At 36.4% G+C, this 19,767-nt stretch overlaps 1 protein-coding gene across 1 annotated transcript; it reads right to left on the minus strand.

Annotated features, from left to right (window-relative positions):
* Positions 1 to 8,057: 8,057 nt before the first annotated feature.
* On the minus strand, positions 8,058 to 13,854 carry LOC121630678 (adhesion G-protein coupled receptor G2-like). The gene is made up of 17 exons (XM_041971092.1): positions 13,662 to 13,854; positions 13,469 to 13,543; positions 13,319 to 13,387; positions 13,035 to 13,208; positions 12,907 to 12,942; positions 12,755 to 12,823; positions 12,520 to 12,655; positions 12,231 to 12,387; positions 12,005 to 12,136; positions 11,803 to 11,913; positions 11,680 to 11,719; positions 10,976 to 11,076; positions 10,764 to 10,885; positions 10,418 to 10,683; positions 10,246 to 10,333; positions 9,877 to 10,160; positions 8,058 to 9,754 (listed from the first exon to the last, which is right to left on the minus strand). The coding sequence occupies exons 1-17, from the start codon at positions 13,756 to 13,758 to the stop codon at positions 9,636 to 9,638; spliced, it is 2,076 nt and encodes a 691-aa protein (XP_041827026.1). The 5' UTR covers positions 13,759 to 13,854; the 3' UTR covers positions 8,058 to 9,635.
* Positions 13,855 to 19,767: the final 5,913 nt, after the last annotated feature.

A 19,767-nucleotide genomic window follows, 5' to 3' on the forward strand; every position in this document is an offset into this window, starting at 1 on the left:
AAAGTAAAGGAATTCCAAAGACTCAAAGAGGAACTGGAGAAAGCCTGGAAGGTGAAAGCAACAGTAGTACCAGTGATCATCGGAGCACTGGGGGCCGTGTCCCCCACACTAGAGAAGTTCTACTGTTTTTCTGGCAATGCTATCACTACACTTACCTTGAGTGATATGTCACGATGCATCGTACAGCCACTGGCTGAGTATATATTTGCTCAGGCAGGCAGTAATGCATAAACAACAGCATCCACGTTATTTTGTGACTATGTTTTACAAACGTGAAACACAAATTGGGCCTTCTTTTGGTTCAGTGAATCATATTGCAATAAAATCTACAGTTTTGGAATCTGTGAGATGTGTGGTTTTATTCGAAGTGTTGTTTTGCCAACAGGTATAAACTATGGGCTTTTTTTCACACATAGAAAGTCTGTCTTTTTGTCTGTCCTCTTTGCAAAAGTTTTATGTTTTTCTTTATTTTAAAACCTAGCTTAATCTCTTGCGCCTGCACCCTCCTGTACTGGGAGTCAGGGAGTTAACATCCGGTTTTACAGATGTAACATCAGGTCTGTAATGTAACTATAAACATGTGTGGTATCCACAGACAGTCCAGAATCTCAGCTCAGTTAAACTATTTCTATAACCTCCAAAAACAGTTAAGACAACACTTAAAAGATCAGGTACACAAAGTCAGAAAAAATATGTATTTACAAATTATGGCTCCCCGTGTCCACCCAACAACATAAACATAGACAAATGACACCTCTACTGACAGCACACATCTCACAGATTCCAAAACTATATGTTTCACCTTGCTATGACCAAGATTCACCAAACCAAAGGCAAAAAAATGCCTAATTTATCCTTATCTTACCTTTGCTGTCTGGCCTCCAAACCTATATCTACCAGGATGAAAGTGCATTTAGTTAAAATATTAAATACATATATACTTGCAGGTTTCAGTTGCCTATGTATGTTTTTCTCCAGTGGGACTGAATATAAATAAAATTCTAATCTTATTATTTCCACCCATATTTTAAACCACATGTTACAGTTTTAATTGAGTTAAATATTCAGTCAGTGGACCAGTGGATTCCAACTTCCACAGTGACTCAGGCAGCATTTTTATTCCATGATGCTTCTCTCTCAGCAGCTCCAGGAAAGTACATGATAAATGCCACTGTGTGATCAAAACAAGTCAGAAGTACAAAAGAAAAATTTTAATATTTGGGAGGAAGCACCTTTTAAATTAATAGTAATGCTATAAAAATGTAATTCTAGGGAAAAAATACAAACACTAAGCTTAGGCTATCCTATTAGTTCAAGTGGTGCTTGGTAGATCGAAGAAGTGATCATCATGTGCCTTATAATATTTAAAAATTTGCACCAACTAGTTAAAAGATACTGAAAGCAAGAGAAAAGTGTGTGTACATGTGGTCCTAATTTCATGGATGCAATCTCCGTTGGTTTAGTCTCTTGTGTTTAGTGGAGCAGCATTAGTTCAACGCTACAAGTTGAGAAGAGGTCTCTGATATGATTCATCACAGTCACTGCATCAAAATCCACCTGGTGTATGTTAGAACACACACTCTCCTATATAAAAATTCTGAGCATGCACAGAGAAGCAGATGACATGACTTCCCACTAATCCTTAAATTCAGCAATGAGCCACAGTGAACAGCAGCAAGAAGAGGCCCATAAATCAGGCAGAGTGTTAGGAAAGCAGGATAACACAACCCCACATAGTCACAAGTATGTTCCAGATTAACCTTTGCCACTGCTTCAGTCAGTACGTCTGCAGGGATGGAATCACTTGGAGCTGTCTGGTTCTGGAGGCTGGAAATCCTGTTTTGGCAGTCGTAAACACAGACACTAGCTCCTAACAAGCAGTTGTGGAACAAAGTAACACAGTTAGGTTATATTCCCTGGTTGTGAAATTTTCACATTAAGATTTTTTTATTACTGATGAACTGCTTTTTCACCGGAGTGAAAACACATCTGTCATTACATCTATTTCATGGACAAATTCAAAGCAGCATGGTAAGAAGATTTATTTGCTGCAAATGAACACTCATCAAGCTTAAATGGTGTGGTTTGTTCAATGCATTTTGTGAAAGAGTTGGACCCCATTGTGACGTACACAAATTACTTAGAAAGGCCACATCTTTATGTTCTGAGACTTAAATTACAAACAAGGGACATAAAAAAAAAAAAAAAAAAAAACTGTTCCAGGAAACAAACTTTTCTGATGGTTTCTCACATTAAACTTCCACTAACTCAAATGCAAACACACAGATGCAAACGAGATTTGATTAAGACTGGCACGGGAAGGGATGCTTTGCCTATTTATCTCTTCATGTCATCTTAGTTCATTTATTTTCAGAAGAATAGCACTGTGGGGTGATTAAGGACTCCCTGTGGAGGGGAAACAGACAGAATTCATCATGCTTGAGCAACAGTGTGGCTTAACTGAAATCAGATCCCCCATGGGCTCAAGATGCCTATTTGTCTTAAATACAATATGTAGATATGTACCCTCAAAGACTAATTTTTTCTCCCACTTTATTTATCACAAGTGTTTTTTTTTTCTTGTAAATGTGACACATAAAAAGAAATTCCTCCTCATTACTCCCATAATACAGATTTGAACTAACTTTTAAAGCTTTATAACTTAGAGTCTGAGCTTGTCTGTACAAGAGAGAAGTTTAATTGACCAAGTAACAGTAAAATGTATTGATTGTAATTGTATTGAGTGTTTGATGCAGTTTTGTTTCAAATCCAAATTAGATTTTACATGTAGAAATCTTTCAAGTTCACCTAATGAACCAAGTTCTCGTTTTCTATCTGTGAATTCTGCTGCATTACACCAGCGAGTGACTCTTCATCATTGTGGGAAAGTTTGCACCAATAGTGTGAAGCAAATCAGCAAGTGTGAATTTTAAAGGTCCAAATCGGTCAAGTTGATAGCAAGCAAACAAGGCACAGAATGAGTGAATCCAGACGGCTTTAGATCCTCAGCTTTCATTTCCCTAAAGTGTGGGACCCAGCTGGAGGTTGTGAGGTCTGTTTAAATCCTTTTCTAAAGAGAAAATAAAATACATCAGAGATGCTGGCAGTGTTTGTTCTAAAACAAAGACTTATTTACTGGAATCTCATGCTTAAATGACTGCAGAATGTCTTCCTTTCGTAAAAAGGATTTTAATAATTATGTGGTAAGAAATGCTAACAACTGTTCCTGAAGTCTATAAAAATGAAGAAATACAACTTTTCTTGCTGCTATTGAAGGTTTCTTTGTTTGCGGTTAGATTTAAATGTTGAATAAAATAAACAGTTAAGTCAAGTTTGTTTTTTTATTAATTTGGCTGAACAAAGAAGCCTGACTGCCAGGACTGGGACGCTATTAGCACACAGTCCCTAAACGATTGGTATCTACCCACCCAGACAATAAGTGGCTAAAATGATGAAAATGGAGGCTGCACATCTACACGTGCAAAAACTGGTTAAATGCAGACACAAATGAGAACTCTGATAACAGTTATGATACTTTTCTATTGGATTGTAAAGTAAACTTATTTTTAAGCCATATTGCCAGTGCTTTTAAATGCATGTACAGTACTTTGTGATTTTTATCTGTGAAAAGTGCTTTAGAAATAAACTTTACATACTTACTTACTTATCTACCTGCACAACGCTCACCAACATCACCTGACGGACTTTTCACTCCTGCTGCAGGAGTAGTTGGTAGTTACTAGATATTTGTGAAAGACTGAAGTTTATACGTTTATACATCACCAATGCATATCTACTGTATTTTTTTCATTACTTCTGTAAGTATGATGACTGATGTAGTACTTCTGTCTCATGTGAATAAAATTAACATTCTGTGAGCACAAGGAGAAAAACAGTTGTTCTTCAGTGACTTTTGGACTTTGGTGGCCCCTAAAGAAGCCTAATTTTGTATCTGTCTTGCATCCTGTTTCTTCTCTGAGCGCTCTGTCTGATGCTCTGTCACTTTCTCTCTTTCTTTTCTTCCCTTCCTCTAATACTGTCCTCTTGCATTTCTTTGTTGAATCAGTCATGGTGTGTGATCAAAATGGGCAGTGTGTTACTTACTGGTGTGTGATGCAGTGCCATAAAACAAAAATGCAGTTGTCATGTGATGCTGCCAGTGTGATCTCGGCTGTTGTGAACTGCAGTTTCTCAGCATCAGACAAATTTGTTACCACCTTTAGACACACATTTTAATGAATTCAGTCTCATGTTTTCTTTACTGGGATAGTTATTGATCCCTCTTTAAGTGTTCTAGGAGTGATGAGAAGTAAGTGGATTAAATTAGTCAATAACCACTGAGGAATATTTGTTTACTCATGGAAATACCAGAGCTATGCTCAGTGGATTGATTTTGACATTGTTATAGTTTTGTAAAAATTTATCATAAAACACATTGCAGTAAATATTATTTTATGGAATGTAGAAGTGATGTCAGTGCATTGTAAAGGAGATGAGGAGAGGAGATTCATTTGTTTAAATGCTCTGTATCACATGGAGGAGAGCATGCATCACAACTGAGTCAAGAGATGTCTTCAGGGAAAGATGCCAAGGAGTTTGGATTGCTAAAAGTTTATGAACAATGACCCCATTCGTTTATTTTTCAGTTTTCAAATAAATTGTATTTAACTGTAAAAAAATATCAGCCATTGCATCAGTGTGAAATCTTTGCTATAAGCCCCTCAAATCTCATATGAACAGACTGTCTCCCCATCCCACCAACATCTGGTGTCCAGTGCATACTGTCTCTCTGGCGTCCTCTGCGCTTCCTGATCCTGCTCGGCTTCTTTTCCCTCTCTGCCTTTAAGCTGCACCTAACTGGATTAAGGAACACCTGTCCTTCATCACCTCATCACACTCTCTTTGGTAATAATTTTAAAACCTAAACTTAACAAAAGTTTTAATCATTCATGTTTGGATATGTGGGTGCCATGCTGATTTATTTTTCTTTAACTGTGTCCTCTAGGGGGTCAGTAGACAGTCACAGAATGCTTTAAGCTCCCTCGGTGCATGTAGCACAAAGACAAAGCCTCTCTGCTATTGGCTAAACAAAACTGAACTCTCAGACAGACAAAGCCTTGTTAATTTAGGCTTGCATTTATTAATCCGTTCATTCACAATAATCACTCAAAATCAGCAGGGGGAAATTTCATTAACTTATTTCTTCAGTGTCAGATTAGAGAAGACGTTTAGACTGTTACCATCTGATTTAAATTTTAAGCTCTGAGTAAAAATGTGAATAAATGCGATTAAACAGACCAAAAGTAGCAGGACTGGTTTAAAGATTGGCGAGGAGAGACAGTTTGGCTGAGGATTCAGACTTCCTTTACTTTATTCTTTGAGTTGATAAAACCTCAATAAAAACAATAAATTCACTTCTGATGTGTAAAATTATTTAACTAAATAAAATTTATCATTGCAAGATGCTGAACAAAACTATAAATCAAGTGTGAACTGCATGATAGAATCATTGTGATGAGTTGATGGGCAGATCTAAATGTATGACAGCTCCTCAGGTTTTCCACTTTTAATCCCGTAAAAGACCCTGCAAGGCAGTCAGTGAGGGATGGCACTGATGAGGAGCCGCTGAGGCCATAAGGGGGACGAGGACAACCACGTAACGTGATGTGAAGGGGAATAATCCTTCTTGTTGTTATACATGACGTGAGAAGGGCAGACAGGAAACTGCAGAAAGTAGAAGCTGAAAATCCAGCAGTTAAGTTTTCAGTGAGAATCATTTTAAAGGTCCACCCCCTCCCTTCTTCTCTTCTTTTGTGACTCCTTCATTTTCAGGATCTTCCATATCTTCCCAAATGATGAAAGATGTTGATAAGCAGCAAAGACAGAGTTCAAACCTACGTCTAGGACTCCCTCGTGACAGTTCATCTCAGTCAAATGCTCTACAGCCATCTGGCCATCCTTTCTGGATATCAACAGGACGGCATGCTGTTTGGAGAGTTTCCCAAACCGTGACCAGAACCTGAAAGCACCTTTAAATTTTTCCCCTTCTTCCCTCATTCTCGGGCCTCATTTCGTGCTCCCTGCAAAAGTAACACAATTTCTCTGACATGCTGCAACTGCCCTTCATAAATCTTCACACTTAACTGTGGGTTCTCAAATACATCAGCCTGAAACGTTGAATCTTGGGGTCACATCATGACATGCAAAGTGGTGGGGGGGGGGGTCTCACAGGTGCCCCTGAACTGAGACTTATAGCCGGCGCTCCCCCACTCTGCAGTCACGCAAGCACTGGCCCACCTCTGGACCTCAGCCTGATTTTACTGCAGTCTGTGGGGAAACCAGACGTTACAAAGGCCCCAGGTCCACATCAATTTCACGAGCAAAGTTACGAGGAAATAAATCATTTAAAAAAAAAAAAAAAAAAAAGGGGTCCTAGTTGGTGCGCTGTCTTGACCTTTGCAAAAGAGTGAAAAAGGGGGACATAAAATAAGTCCATTTGGAGTTTTTTGTATTGTCATTTTTAAGTCAGAAAGTGATCTTAAATTAACTCCATAGAGTTACTCAGTGTTATTATTAAGAGAAAATTAAGTGCATGCTTGTATTTAACAAATATTTCCTCTTCACACGCAAGCTTCCAGGAATAAGACCTTGAGCTGTATAGGTAATTTGAGATCAACAATTTGGCCTTCACACCACAGGAATCAGTTTAGACTCCATTTTAATAAAATACATACAGCCAATCTCTCTTTTCCTGCTTGTAAAATATGCCAATCAAAAATCCAACCCTATTCAGACTTTGTGCTGCTCTGATTAGGCACAGCATAATTATTCTCATTACTGTTCTGCAAAGGACCAATAGTCCATAAGCCGACTGAGGTTTGTAGTTAACTGCTTTTTTATTTCCAAGGTATAATAATCTGTTCATGTCTTCAGCTCCAGCACCTTTGCTTTTCTTTTACCTTTACGTCAGTTTTTTTGTGTCATTGTGGTGGTCTAACAAAACCTGGAGATGCTTGTAAGTGTGTTTCCCAAAGCCACTTACTCGGTGTGGTTTAAGACTGAGAGCAGCTAAAAGTATTTTCTTAGTTTTGCTCCACTAAATGAAACAAATTCACACATGTAAGAACTTCATTCTGGTGGTCACATTCTTTGCTCTGGTAAAAGTTTTATGGGCTCGCGTGAAAACTGAACATTCCTTACCAGTCTCATTATGAAATCATCTAAACTGACATTCCTAAATGCCTCAACACAAGCATTTCCTTCCAGATACAAGCAATATCTGAAAGAGATGCATTGATTTGGAAAAACAGTAAAACCACATACCAAATGTATGTGCAAACTTTTACTGATTGTGATGTTGAACACTTAAAAAGTAGAGTTGTTGATTTTCAGCTCAAATAAACCTGTGTTTTTGCTTGTCAAATCTCTCCAGATCTTGATATCGATATATTTGTTGATATATGTGTTTCACCCTCATTTACCACAGAGCTGTTGTTTGCATTTGCAGCTTGCACAGCAGCCTCAGTTTACAGATGAAGTCTCTGCTCTGGGTCAACGTATGGACACATGCAGATATATCACAGATGCCTGCTGTGCTCTCCATGAGCAGCCTCCTTTAAGGCAGCACAAATCAGGTGTACTTGGCAGTAATTACCCCAGTTTTTCACTAATGCGCTGCAGTAATTTAGAAGGTTAATCCGTCTTAGATAAATAAATAAACCTTCCTCTCTGAATGTCATTTTGAACCCTATGTTCAGTGTATATGGACCGTCAGTTTCTTTTACAAAGGCTTTCAAAGGTTTGTTTGAATATAATTATGTTTGTCATGAAAAAGAAAAAAGTCAACATCACATTTTGAGAGAAAAAATAATCTTGACAAGCCTCTAAAAGACTTATCTAACCCATAAATACATATGTCAGGGAATGTCTGGGATCGATTTAATCTGTGATGAGAACTATCTTGTCCCACTTAAAGAAAATGATCACAGGAATAGTTATGTCTAAATCATTCTTTTTTTTATTTATTATTTACTTTTTACAGATAACACATTTGTCTTATATCTTAGAGCTGTATGTTAAAGTAAGCAAAGTCAAGCAAGAACTAAATGCATTGTATTGTATTTGAATTACCAAAACACACCCCTTAATTTACATACATTAATATATGTTGCATGTATTTACAAGTGAAAAGATTTAAACAAATTTTAAGAACTACATCAGACTGCATCAAATTTCTCTGTAAAATTGTATCATCTATCACTCATATCATATTATTTGTCTTATTTCTTTTGTTCAAACTCATAGTCTAATCTCTTGTGTGGGAGTCTGTAGACTAACATGCAACCACCTCTTTTCTTCTTCCTCCACTTGCATGTTTGTGGCCAAATGAATTGTGTCAAACGTCATCTTGAGGTGAGATTTTAACATCAACGTGATCATGTAGCAAGGCAAAAGCTGCATCCCTGTATTTCAAAAATGAAATTTGTTTAAAAAGATTTTGTAACTGTGCAAAACAATGTTTTTTCTGTCATGACATCAGGTGGGATTCTTAAATGATAATATGCACTAATTTGAATAAATACTGGATAGAAGTAGAACCTGAGTTTTATACTTTACAATAAATCTGAAAATTTTAACAATAGGTGTAAGATGCTGACAGATTTATAAAAAGGAATAAAATTCAACATAATTTGAACTATGACTGAAGTAGGAATAAACTTTTTGTATAAACCTTCAGAATATGTATACAGATACGGATTGTTATTTGTATTGGATTGCATAATTTATAGATAAATGTTTTACTGCTGCACCCCCCCACCCCCACCACCAGTGCATATTTAATGAGATGATACCAATAAATGTCCAAGCTGGTAAATATAGTAAAAATTGGAGAATAGTTTCAAAAGAGTGGTGTCTCCTCAGGCATCTTACAGGTAACCATGAGCTCATTTCTTGTTAGCCAGTGGATACTGCTCTCTGTAGGCTCAAGGTAATTATCTGCAGGCACGCAATGGGCTCACTAGAGGTTGGGCCCCAACACTGTGAGTTCCCTCTCTTTTTTTCCCTTCTTCAAACTCTGCATTCTGTCATCTTCATCCACTATGACAAACACACCCCTCATAAAAGGGTCATATTTATCTTTCTAATCATTCACACTTTGCATACCACCATATGACTGAAACCTGGAGGTTTCATAATGAGTAAGACAGGGCTTCTGTTGAAAAATAGAGCCATCCTCACTAATGACTTCCAGGAGAGTGTGCATTCTCCTCATCTGAGTAAAGATAAACCAGATTTCAGGGTAGAGCAGTTGTTAACACAAAGCATTTCATTTTGGGAGGATGACAGACTTTTTTTCTTTTTCTTTTAGACCAAGTTTTAAACTTTACAACTATTTCAAATAAAATGCTGCCATCTTGTGTCAGAAAAATTCCACACCATATTTTCTGAGCCTGACTGAACAAAACTACCCTGGCACTAGAGAGTCCGTGCTCCATCGGCCACAGTTATGATTAGCTAGAAAGTGAATTAGATCCAAATCAAAACTGTTTCATAACTTTAAATTAATTTTGTCAAGATAAACAAAAGGCACTGGTCAAAGGAATAAACACTTAATTCATGAGATCTATTTCAGCTTATTTAGAAGATTCTACATCTGTTTTTGCTGTAGCGCTGCTGCAGGCGTTCTGGGGGATCATTTTGTCCTGTTCGAATAATTTGCTGGACCTGTAATAGTAGATGAACAGAAAGAACCCTACAAAAAAAAAAAAAAAAAAAAGGAATGAATTTATTATTATTATTATTCATTTATTTATTTATTTTTTTAAATGAATTAATTTGTGTAAAGATTAACATGTTTTTCACATTGAAATTTACCTTGAAAGGAGTTGAGGATTGTAAAGACATAGTAGGAAGCTTTGAGGAGAGGCCCTTCGGCAAAAAAAGCAAATGCCCAGGTGATGCCCAGAAGGGAGAACAGGCCCAGAATGGAGAAAAAGTCAGTCTTGTTGGAGTTTTTGTCCTGAACTTTGCCTACTGCTGGCTTAAACCGAGTGATGTAAAACACAGTGCTAATGAATATACTTAAAGTGAACAAGAACACTACAGCATAGAAACCAATGTTTACTCCTCTGTGGACAGCAGGATCAAGGATCCAGCACCTGAAAAGTTTCAACAGAATGTGCAGCACTTTAGAGCATGATGTCCACATTTGTGATAAGAATTAAAAGTTTCACGGTTGCTTACATTTTTGCTGAATTCCCTTCGTTCGTATAAATGACCAAGTCATATTTTTGCAAGGCAAGAAGAACAATCACAACCACGGCTGGTATTACTAAAGAGACAGAACATAACATTTTTCATGGTGGCTATAGTGAATATACAAGCTTATGAAATATTTTTTATTTAGTTTTCTTACCCCATCCTGTAATGACAATCTTCTTCATGTAATGCTTGATTTTCACAAGGCTTTTAAGCAGGGTGAAATACAAGTGCAATGCCTGCATAAAAAACCAGGTAAAAGTGGCCAACATGCTGTAGTGCAGAACTGCTGCCATAATCACACAAGCGACTGAGTTATTTAGGCCAGCGATGGGCTCATTGATCACGAAACCAAAGTTCAGGAAGAACATGGCAATGAAGAGATTCATCAGGATCTTAGTAGCTCTACTTGCTTTTGTTTTTCTGTGAAACAAATTAGTTTGTATCAGCAAAGACTTCGGTACAGAAAGATTCAAATTAAAAACAGATATTTGATGTTTTACCTCACGACAAAGTGCATCATGAGAGCTACTGCCAGGAAGAACATTGACACACCACAGCCAGCTGATGTGATGGATGTCAGGGAGTTAAAATCAGAAGAGCTTATGTTTGCCGTTGGGGGTGACTAATTTCAAACAAAACCATGTGTTTAGTACTCATCTGTAAAATATCATTGGCAGCTATGAAAAAATGAAATTGCTCATAGTGATCTTACCATGAGGATGGCAAAAAATGTGAGATGAGAGCAATGGCATGTGATGCTGTCATTGGTTTCGTTTGTTTCACAGCCATCTGTGATCCAGTTTGGTTTACCTTCTGTTGGGAATCAGTGACAAAAAAGGAGAGAACCAAACTTTATTACATTATTATGTAAAACACATTAGACAACTGTCACACGAGGAACCTTTGACTTCTTGTAAGCTTAAAGAAGTATTGTTTTTCTGTATGACATGTCTTACTTACATCACCTTTGCACCGCTATGTGGCCAATCAGTTACAAAGAAATTTGAATTTAAACAAAGCAGATACCATTTATTGCCACAAATTTACATGCTTTCAGGGAAAAGAAGAAAAATTTAAATATGTGGAAATAAATTGGACTTTGCATGGGAACTTTTAAAGTATATGTAACATTTTATGCACTTTATGCCAATTCTTACTGCTATGAAAATGTTCAAAAGCATGCATTTACCCTTATGCTTGGGCTTAAAAATTATTGGAAGTGGTGGAGGGAGTATACAATAAATAAATAGCATAAGCAGCATCTCATGTCTATACATGCTGTTTTGCATTGTTACAAACAAGTTTCTGCAGCCTCATGAATGAAATACTCATTTTCATGAAATTGGTTAGCATTAAAACAAATAACAAACTGATGCAACATGGAAAGTACTTTTGTACCTAATATTTTTATTTTACCTTTGCCATCCCATGACCTGCAAGAAGCAATTCTTCCGTTCTGTATTAGAAAGAAAAAGAGAAATTTAGAACACTTGTTCTTTTTAAACTAAAGATTATTATGATACTTACAATGTGTTATACCTTAGTAACAGTAGTAAAGTGAATGTCTATAGTTTGTGAGAGATTGGATATATTTGTTCCCATGTCAATTCCCACCACTTCATTGTTGAGAAAGTAACTGTTGGAGTCTTCCTGTTTAGGATGGAATATTTTCCTGTTTAACCAATATTTTTACATTCAAAGAAAAAAAAATTGCATGCTTTTATGTTAAATGTGCTCTTACATGATGCATTCCAGGAAAAAGCAGAACTCCAGCAAAAGATGAGTTTTTTTCTGTAGCCATTATACTGGCTTCTTTTGGAATTTGCACTGAATGAGAGATGTCTGGCGCCAAAGCAGCATTTTCCTTAAGAATCTAGATAAAATAAAGAAGATAATGAAAAGTACTCAGGAGATTTATTGCTACTTTGTATTGTGTTCTTACTCTTGTGTTGAAGCAAACAGTTTACATTTATATCACCACTTGCTGAAAAGCCAAAGTTCATGCTGGTCTGGTTTTGTGGCGGCAGTTTGGCAAGCACCCCTGTAACGTTGCCTATTTTGAGTGCTGCTATGCTATGGTTGCCCATCAGGACCAGAAAGGATGAAAGATTTTTCATTATATTTCTGGAGAGGAAAAACATAATTTTTATAGAGTAAATTACAATTAAATCTCCTGACAATGTCACACTGATGTGCTGCAGATTCCAACAGATTAATTACTACTTCATCATTTCCATCAATAAACAAGATATTTACTGTGCTTTCTCGGAGCTCGCAGAACTGTTGTCAGGCACAAAAATTTGAAAGAGTGGGTCTGAGATGTTTTTATTTGGTGGCTCACAAGAACAGCATTTCAGCTGGCCAGATTCGAATATATATGTTGACTTTGTTCCTGCATATAAAAATACAAGCATACACAAGTATACTCATTGATAAAAAATTCTGTTTTTAAAATACTGACTTAGATCTGTTTTGAATACTCAAATCTTACCTTTGCAAGTGTATTTTTCGTAAGTTATATTTTTGTCTTGACCCAATCTGATACTGTTTTCCTTTACACCTTAAATATATTAAAGCATATCAAAAATTAGACATTGTAAGGAAAGATGTTTCTACCGTAAAATTTACTGTGGAAACATTTACCATTCTTCAAGCAGTTGTGAATGTTTCGGAGGAAATCTGCAACAAAATAACAAGACTGTTAAAAAACGTCTTGACCAATAGGGGGCAACGTCTTACTGCACTGCAACAACATGAATCATCAGCAATACCTGTTGTCCCGTTGTTTTGTGATTCCATACATGAAGCATTTACAGCATTTATCTTCTTCATCACTACAACGTCGTGCTTGGACAGAATTTGTTTATCCATCGTCAGGTTGAATGTATTAGAGGCTTTACAGCTTATTTCAATGTCACAGTTGAAAGTGCTATTGCTACAACAGGCTGAAAATACAAATCACAAAAGTCATTACATGATCAAAACAATAGCTGTATATAGTATATATAATATATAGTTCATTTCTGAATACAGGCCAGATATTAAGCAATTGAACCTGCTTTGCTTTTATTTGGCTGGATGTTAAAACAGAGTTTAATCCCATTGCCTCCCTGATAGACAGCATCTGAAACATGACGTGAAACACACATTTATTCAGATATTTTCAGTAAAGGACTGTTTTTTAACACAATGATCCAAAACTCACCAGTTGGAAAAGTTGTTGCTTTGCCATCAATCTCTTCAGCACTTATAAACAGTATGTTTTTCTCCCCACAACTCTCTTTACAAAAAACAAAAAACAAAACAAACAACAACAACAACAAAAAATAACAGATAAAACAAATGCTAAAAGACGTAGAAAAATACAGATATGTTTCAAATCAGCTTTTTGGACTCACCTGAGCACTCAGAAAGGTGGCTCTGCAGGAACATCCCATAAAAGAGAATTGTCTTCACAGCTACCATCCAGAATTGATTTGCAGCTGGCCGTGACATTATTCTAAGAAATGAGGAAGATCACAGGAGCAAATTATCAGATCACAACCTGAAGATATATTTTAACACGACTTAAGCGTGTGGAAGCTTCTGTTCCCTGAGTGTGAGGAAATTCAGTAACGTTTGCCTTTAAAGGCAGCTATACCTGCACATAATGTCCCACAAGCTGCTGTCTGATTTAACTTGCAAATTAAGCATGCTAGCTTCCCGTTACCTGTTTTAGTAACACACTGTTGAGTAATGATGAATTTTTTTAAAATGGCTTGTTTGCTTTTTGTTTTTATATCATGTCTCCAGCAAACCTAAGTGCTTCATGAGTTAGATCTACAATCTAAAGTTTTGAGTCCTGCTTGTTCTTCTTTTTCTTTGTATTGTACTTCTGATTTATCCAAAGAGGTGTCAATGAGATAAAATATCATTTGCAAAAAAAGATTTTAGCAGATTCATAATAGTGCAGCTGATTCACTCTATATATGATTATAAAGATTCATATACAAAATAGTATGTCTAGTTGTACGTGTCAGTGAAGGTAGAAACACATAGCTTCACTGGTCCTAAAAAATGTGTCTTAGTGATAAACTTTTTTGGTAATACAGGACAAAACAGAGACCTGTCTATGCAAGATAAGGACTAGAAATATTGGCACAGAGTTCTTAAAAGTCAGGAGTAGTTTAACATTTTGGTACATAAAAAAACATGAAAGAAAAAGAAACTCTGCCCTTATTAAAATATTTTAGGTAAACACGACATCATATAAAAAATTTCATTATTTATTTACAAAATGCAGAAACAGTTTGTGAAAAACTACAAATTTATTTTCTCCTTTTATTACATGTTTAACGTATTATAAGTCGAATCATCTTTATTTAAGCTGAAGTTTTGTGAATTTGCTGGTCACATTGGAGGAAAGACATCAACAATTAGCTTAAAGAAGTAGTGGTTTCTGGCCATCAATCTAGGAAGGGATATGACTATTTTCATCATTTAACATTAAGGGATTATTCCCAAGTGGGAAATACTGCTGGATATCTTCCCAATTTAGAAAACATTGATTATACAAGCAAGTCCAGGTTAAATGTTCTAGTTCATGGCAACACTGAACGAGTTTGGTAAAAACCCAACACAACATTTCAGAGCAAATATTTTATACCAACTTTCAAGCATGGAAGTGGAGAGGAGCTGATTGAGGCGTCTTCTCTAGCTACAGAATCTGGTTATTGAGCCAACTACAAACTCTTCTGCACACCAGAAGGTTCTGGATACAAATGTAATACCATCTGTCTGACAGGTAAAGCTTGGCTGAACCTGGATCATGCAACTAGCAGTAAGCCCAATTCCAGCAGCAAGTCTACAAACGAATGGATGAAAGAGAGAAGAACCAGAATGTTGTAATGACCCTGTGAAAGTCCAGTACCTCACCTTGATTCAAATGCTGTGGAGGAACTTTAGACCTGTGCATGAACAAATACTCTGAAACCCTTAATGAACTGAAGCAATGCTATAAGGGCTGGATCAAATTTCCTTCACTAATGATGTCAGAGACTAATAACATGCAAAAAATGAATACTGTAAGCTGTTGCTGGTTCTACAAGCTACTGAATTGGCGAATATATTTAGATTTTTTTATTTATTTATTTTAGTTTTTGCTTAATTTGCTTTGGGTGATGCTGCTGTACAACTTTTATCACTGCTGCCTAAAACGCTTACACTTCAATGATAAAAGGAAAAACTTATTTTTATCCAGATCTTCAGTTTTATCAGAGTGTCTTCATCAATCTTAGCTGTTTAACTTCAGTCGTCACATCTGGTGGTTTTATGACAGAAATTTTCACCATAGAGACGGTTGGTGAGATGATGACATCTGAATTATGATGTAGAACATGGTAGAGAACAACACAAGTACATTACATCCTGCATTTACTGATCATTGTGTATTGGTAGCATTGGCTCGTTCTGTTGATACAATACAGTAAAAACGGGCAGATTTCAGGCAAATAAAAACTCACGAATGGTAATCATGAGTAATTTTAAAGCTGTGCATAATCAAATTAAATTTTTTAATAATTTGACAGCTCTAATATACATACATACATATATATAAATATATATATAGATAGATAGATAGATAGAGAGAGAGAGAGAGAGAGAGAGAGAGAGAGAGAGAGAGAGAGAAATGAATATAGATATAGATTATATTTTAAGAGCTAGCAAGGTAGCAGAAGGAACTTTCACACACTGCTCTGACTTGTAAAAGAAATATTTAATGACAACATTTTCGTCATTGGGTAAACCCAGTACTATATATATATATATATATATATATATACTGTATATATAGGCTTGAAATAAAACCCTAGAACTAAAGGGGCACCTAGATGCCCAATAAGTTAACAGATCTTGTCTTCCAGGCCGCAGACAGCAATGATTTAATCTATCTGAAGATAATTAATACAGACTTACTATAGTTTCTTTAGTGATTTCAATAAAATGGTTAAGAACATAAAAACAGCTCAAAACCTGATTTTAAAATTTAGGTCAGCTTCCAAAATACCTCTACACACGCTACAAAATTCTACACAATGTAGTCCAAACAAATTTCTTATCTAACTCTGTGTCATATGACAAATTCTAGTTAAATTTAATAACTTATTAACTTCCTGAAAGCTTCACTTGATCCAGGAATGGCTCACATCTTGTCGTGCGATGCAAATGAAGTAAACAAATGAGAATAGTGGTTCAAAGTATCATGTAATATTTACATTTGGGCAGTGTCTGTAATGAAAGACCTAATACATAACTAACAAAAAACTTCTTCTGTTTGTAGGGTAGTACACTGGAACTGACCAAAATATATCAGCATCTCTAAAATATACAGCAAATATTTTTATGAATAAAACTAAATTTTCATGATGTGTAATAGATTAGAGAATCAAAAAGTGCTCAAATCAAGAAACTTCAACAAAAATCTTACAGTGTTACACAAGTAAATGTATGTTCGTGTGGTTGAAAAATGATGCAAAGTGTAAATGTCTGCCTAATGGTCTCATTTGTATAATCTGTCATTATAATTCATGTACTGATAACAGTAGTTTTATTGATAACTTGGAGCCAGACTACCATATAAAAAGCAACTAATAAATATTTCTATGTGGTTTCATCAGTTATTTTCTCACCAAATTTATACGGTTATAAGAAAAAAAAAAAAAAATAGTCTGAATCAACACATCCAGTAGTGAGCGTTTTTGAAAACTTATCTGGGTGTCATCACGTTTGTTGAAACAAGCTGAGTTCAACTTAGATGTCTTTTGACCTCCTGACACAGAACTGGTATCTTCATGTTGAGCATTAATTGGGTATCTAAATGAGTAAATGCATATCTGAAAAATAAATGAATAAATGAAACAAACAGAATCATCAGTTTGGGATAGAGGAAACTAAAGTGTGAAATTCGTGGATGCAAAGCTCACAGCTCTCACACCAGAGGCATAGAGCTCATTTATAAAACAGGCTTGGATCAGTTTTAATCTTTTATACAAAAAAAGCGAAAAGTATTTCAAAGTAATTATTTAGAAAACTTAACAAGTATCATGTAAACAGCCTTATTTATGAGGAAAGTCTGCACCAAATGTACAGCTGGTGTTATGTATTATGTGACTGTTATGAGTGTTACAGCTAGGATGTATATGTGAAAGCCTGTGGTGAATGACCTCCCTTCTATTGCTTAATTTCTCAGGTCATATATAACATTTTTTCCACTGTAGTTTATGGTTGTACCGTCTCTGCCTCAATATCAGAGATATATATAATTTTTTTTTGTTTTGGGTGGTGGGGAGTGTGCTCTTCCATCTCACTAACTGCTGCATGGCTGTTCTTGACCAACCCTTTGTTTATGCTAACAGAGAGCTGGTGTCCTAAATTTAAGTTGATTTGAAATTTATAGAGCCCAGATGCACAAGTTTCTAATGAGATTCTTTGAACCTACCAAAATACCTTATTTAATGCTTAGAAATGTGTTTGATTCAAACATGAGAGTGCTGTCGGCAGAATAATTGATTGGAAATACACCCAACAGCATGCATTAGACAGTTCAGTTCAACAGGCGTTTCTGTGTCTCCTTAACGCTCAGCTTTTTCTCTCCCTTTTTTTTTTTTTTTTTTTTTCCGTCCACCACTCAAACACCACATCCAAAACTTTAATACAGGTTTTAAGATTTCACTTTATCTTTTTATCAAACACGCTGTTTCTCCAGGTCACTTGATTTCAAGAGGTTTATCAAGGTTCAGTTATTTCTATATCATGATATGTCAATGAAAATTTATTATTAAATGACATCATATGAATGTCTTCACTGAAATGCTCCCTCAGGATTTTTGCATCCTTTTTCTATCCTTTTAATTCTCAGGAGAGTTTTCGCCCATGGACACTAAATAAACTCTTTGGTGGGTTTTAAACATATATATTATCACTGACCAGTCTTGACAGAAGTGTGAAATGTATTTTTTTACCTCAAGGCCACTGTGTAAACAACCAGAGAGGGCTGACAGAGGGAGGGGAGGATTACTGTATGTGGACTTCATATGAACCTGAAGTGTGGAAAATGTGCTAATGCTGCCTCCTGGTGAAAGCTTGACAGCCGATACTACCGCTGTATGTGTTCCAGTAGAAATGTAACACACTATTCAACATTACAAGCCTATTTGTTGTTTTTGCCTAAAAAAAATCTCTTGGCACACATCTTGATGAAACAATAAAAAAACAAACCTGTCACAATAAATCCTGAAAGAACTGGCTACATATCTTTGTAGATAAACTGAACTGCAGCTAACCACTAGATGAGGACAACCTAAGCTCCTCTGTGGTAACAGGTTGATAATGTCATTACAGCTAGCCTGCGAGGCTGCCAAGCCAATTACTGCCTCACCAGCAGCACTAAACACATTAAGACCGAGTCACAGTCTGAACAGGCTTGACTGGATTCATTGATGGAGTTTTAATTGACAGTTTGAAGTTAACTCCACTTATTGAACCAAGTGATGATGTCATTGTTATCCCCATTAATGGTTTCTTGACCACTAACTTGCTGTTAATGCAGCATAATGTGGGCAGGTGAGAAAACAAGTCTGTCCATTAAGTTATAGCCCTTATTTGTCATGTAGGAGCAATTTGTAGCTTAGATGGCCATGAAATTAAGGATGCTTAAGTGACTTGTGTATTGGTTCATTAATAAAAAATCAGCACTTTTTGTGAGATCAAAGATAATTAAAGGAGTTTCTTTGCTCTCACTGTATTGTTGTTTTCTGGAGAAGTTTTATTGGCGGTATCTTAAACAATGCTGCAGGGATAGAGCCAAGCACTCAGGCCGTTTATGGCAGATGAATATTGATGCCCATTAATGGAGTCTTTGTCTCATGTCGTATCTTTATTGTACCCCTTGCTTGCATCCAAGGACTGTGGTGGAGTTGTTGGGTTGGTATGCAATTTGGAAAACTTCCCTGGTGAACTCGGTAGCCTGTTTTGGCCAGTGCCACACAGCAGCTGCAGTTGATTTCAGCCGTGATGATTTGCAACAGGACAACTGCTGTGGTGCTGTTGTAGGTCCATGTGCACTGAGACCTCACACGCATCCATTGCCTAGCGCCCTTAAACTTGTAAACGCAAAGGTCAGCAGATCACTTACAATCTATTACACAGAGTCATCTTCAAGCTTACACAAACTCTCCTATCCCTCACACATCTGGACAAGTGTGCCAATATTTATGTGCACTGGTTATAAGAAAGGGTTGGCATCAAATTTGTTGAAAAGATTATGGTCTAAATGCATAAGAGATCTGACCCTGCTTGTCACTCCAATTAGAAAAGCAACAGTGATGCAGAGCAGCTATACATTTGCTTGATGACCTCAATCCTCTCTACAGCACAATCCATAACTATCTGACAGAGAAAACTACTCCCCACTAATGTTTTCCCTCGCTGGCTTGGTGGTGTAAAACGATCTAGTCATCAAAGTGT

The sequence above is a fragment of the Melanotaenia boesemani genome, chromosome 20 (assembly GCF_017639745.1).
Source record: "Melanotaenia boesemani isolate fMelBoe1 chromosome 20, fMelBoe1.pri, whole genome shotgun sequence".
In the NCBI taxonomy this organism is placed as follows: Eukaryota; Metazoa; Chordata; class Actinopteri; order Atheriniformes; family Melanotaeniidae; genus Melanotaenia; species Melanotaenia boesemani.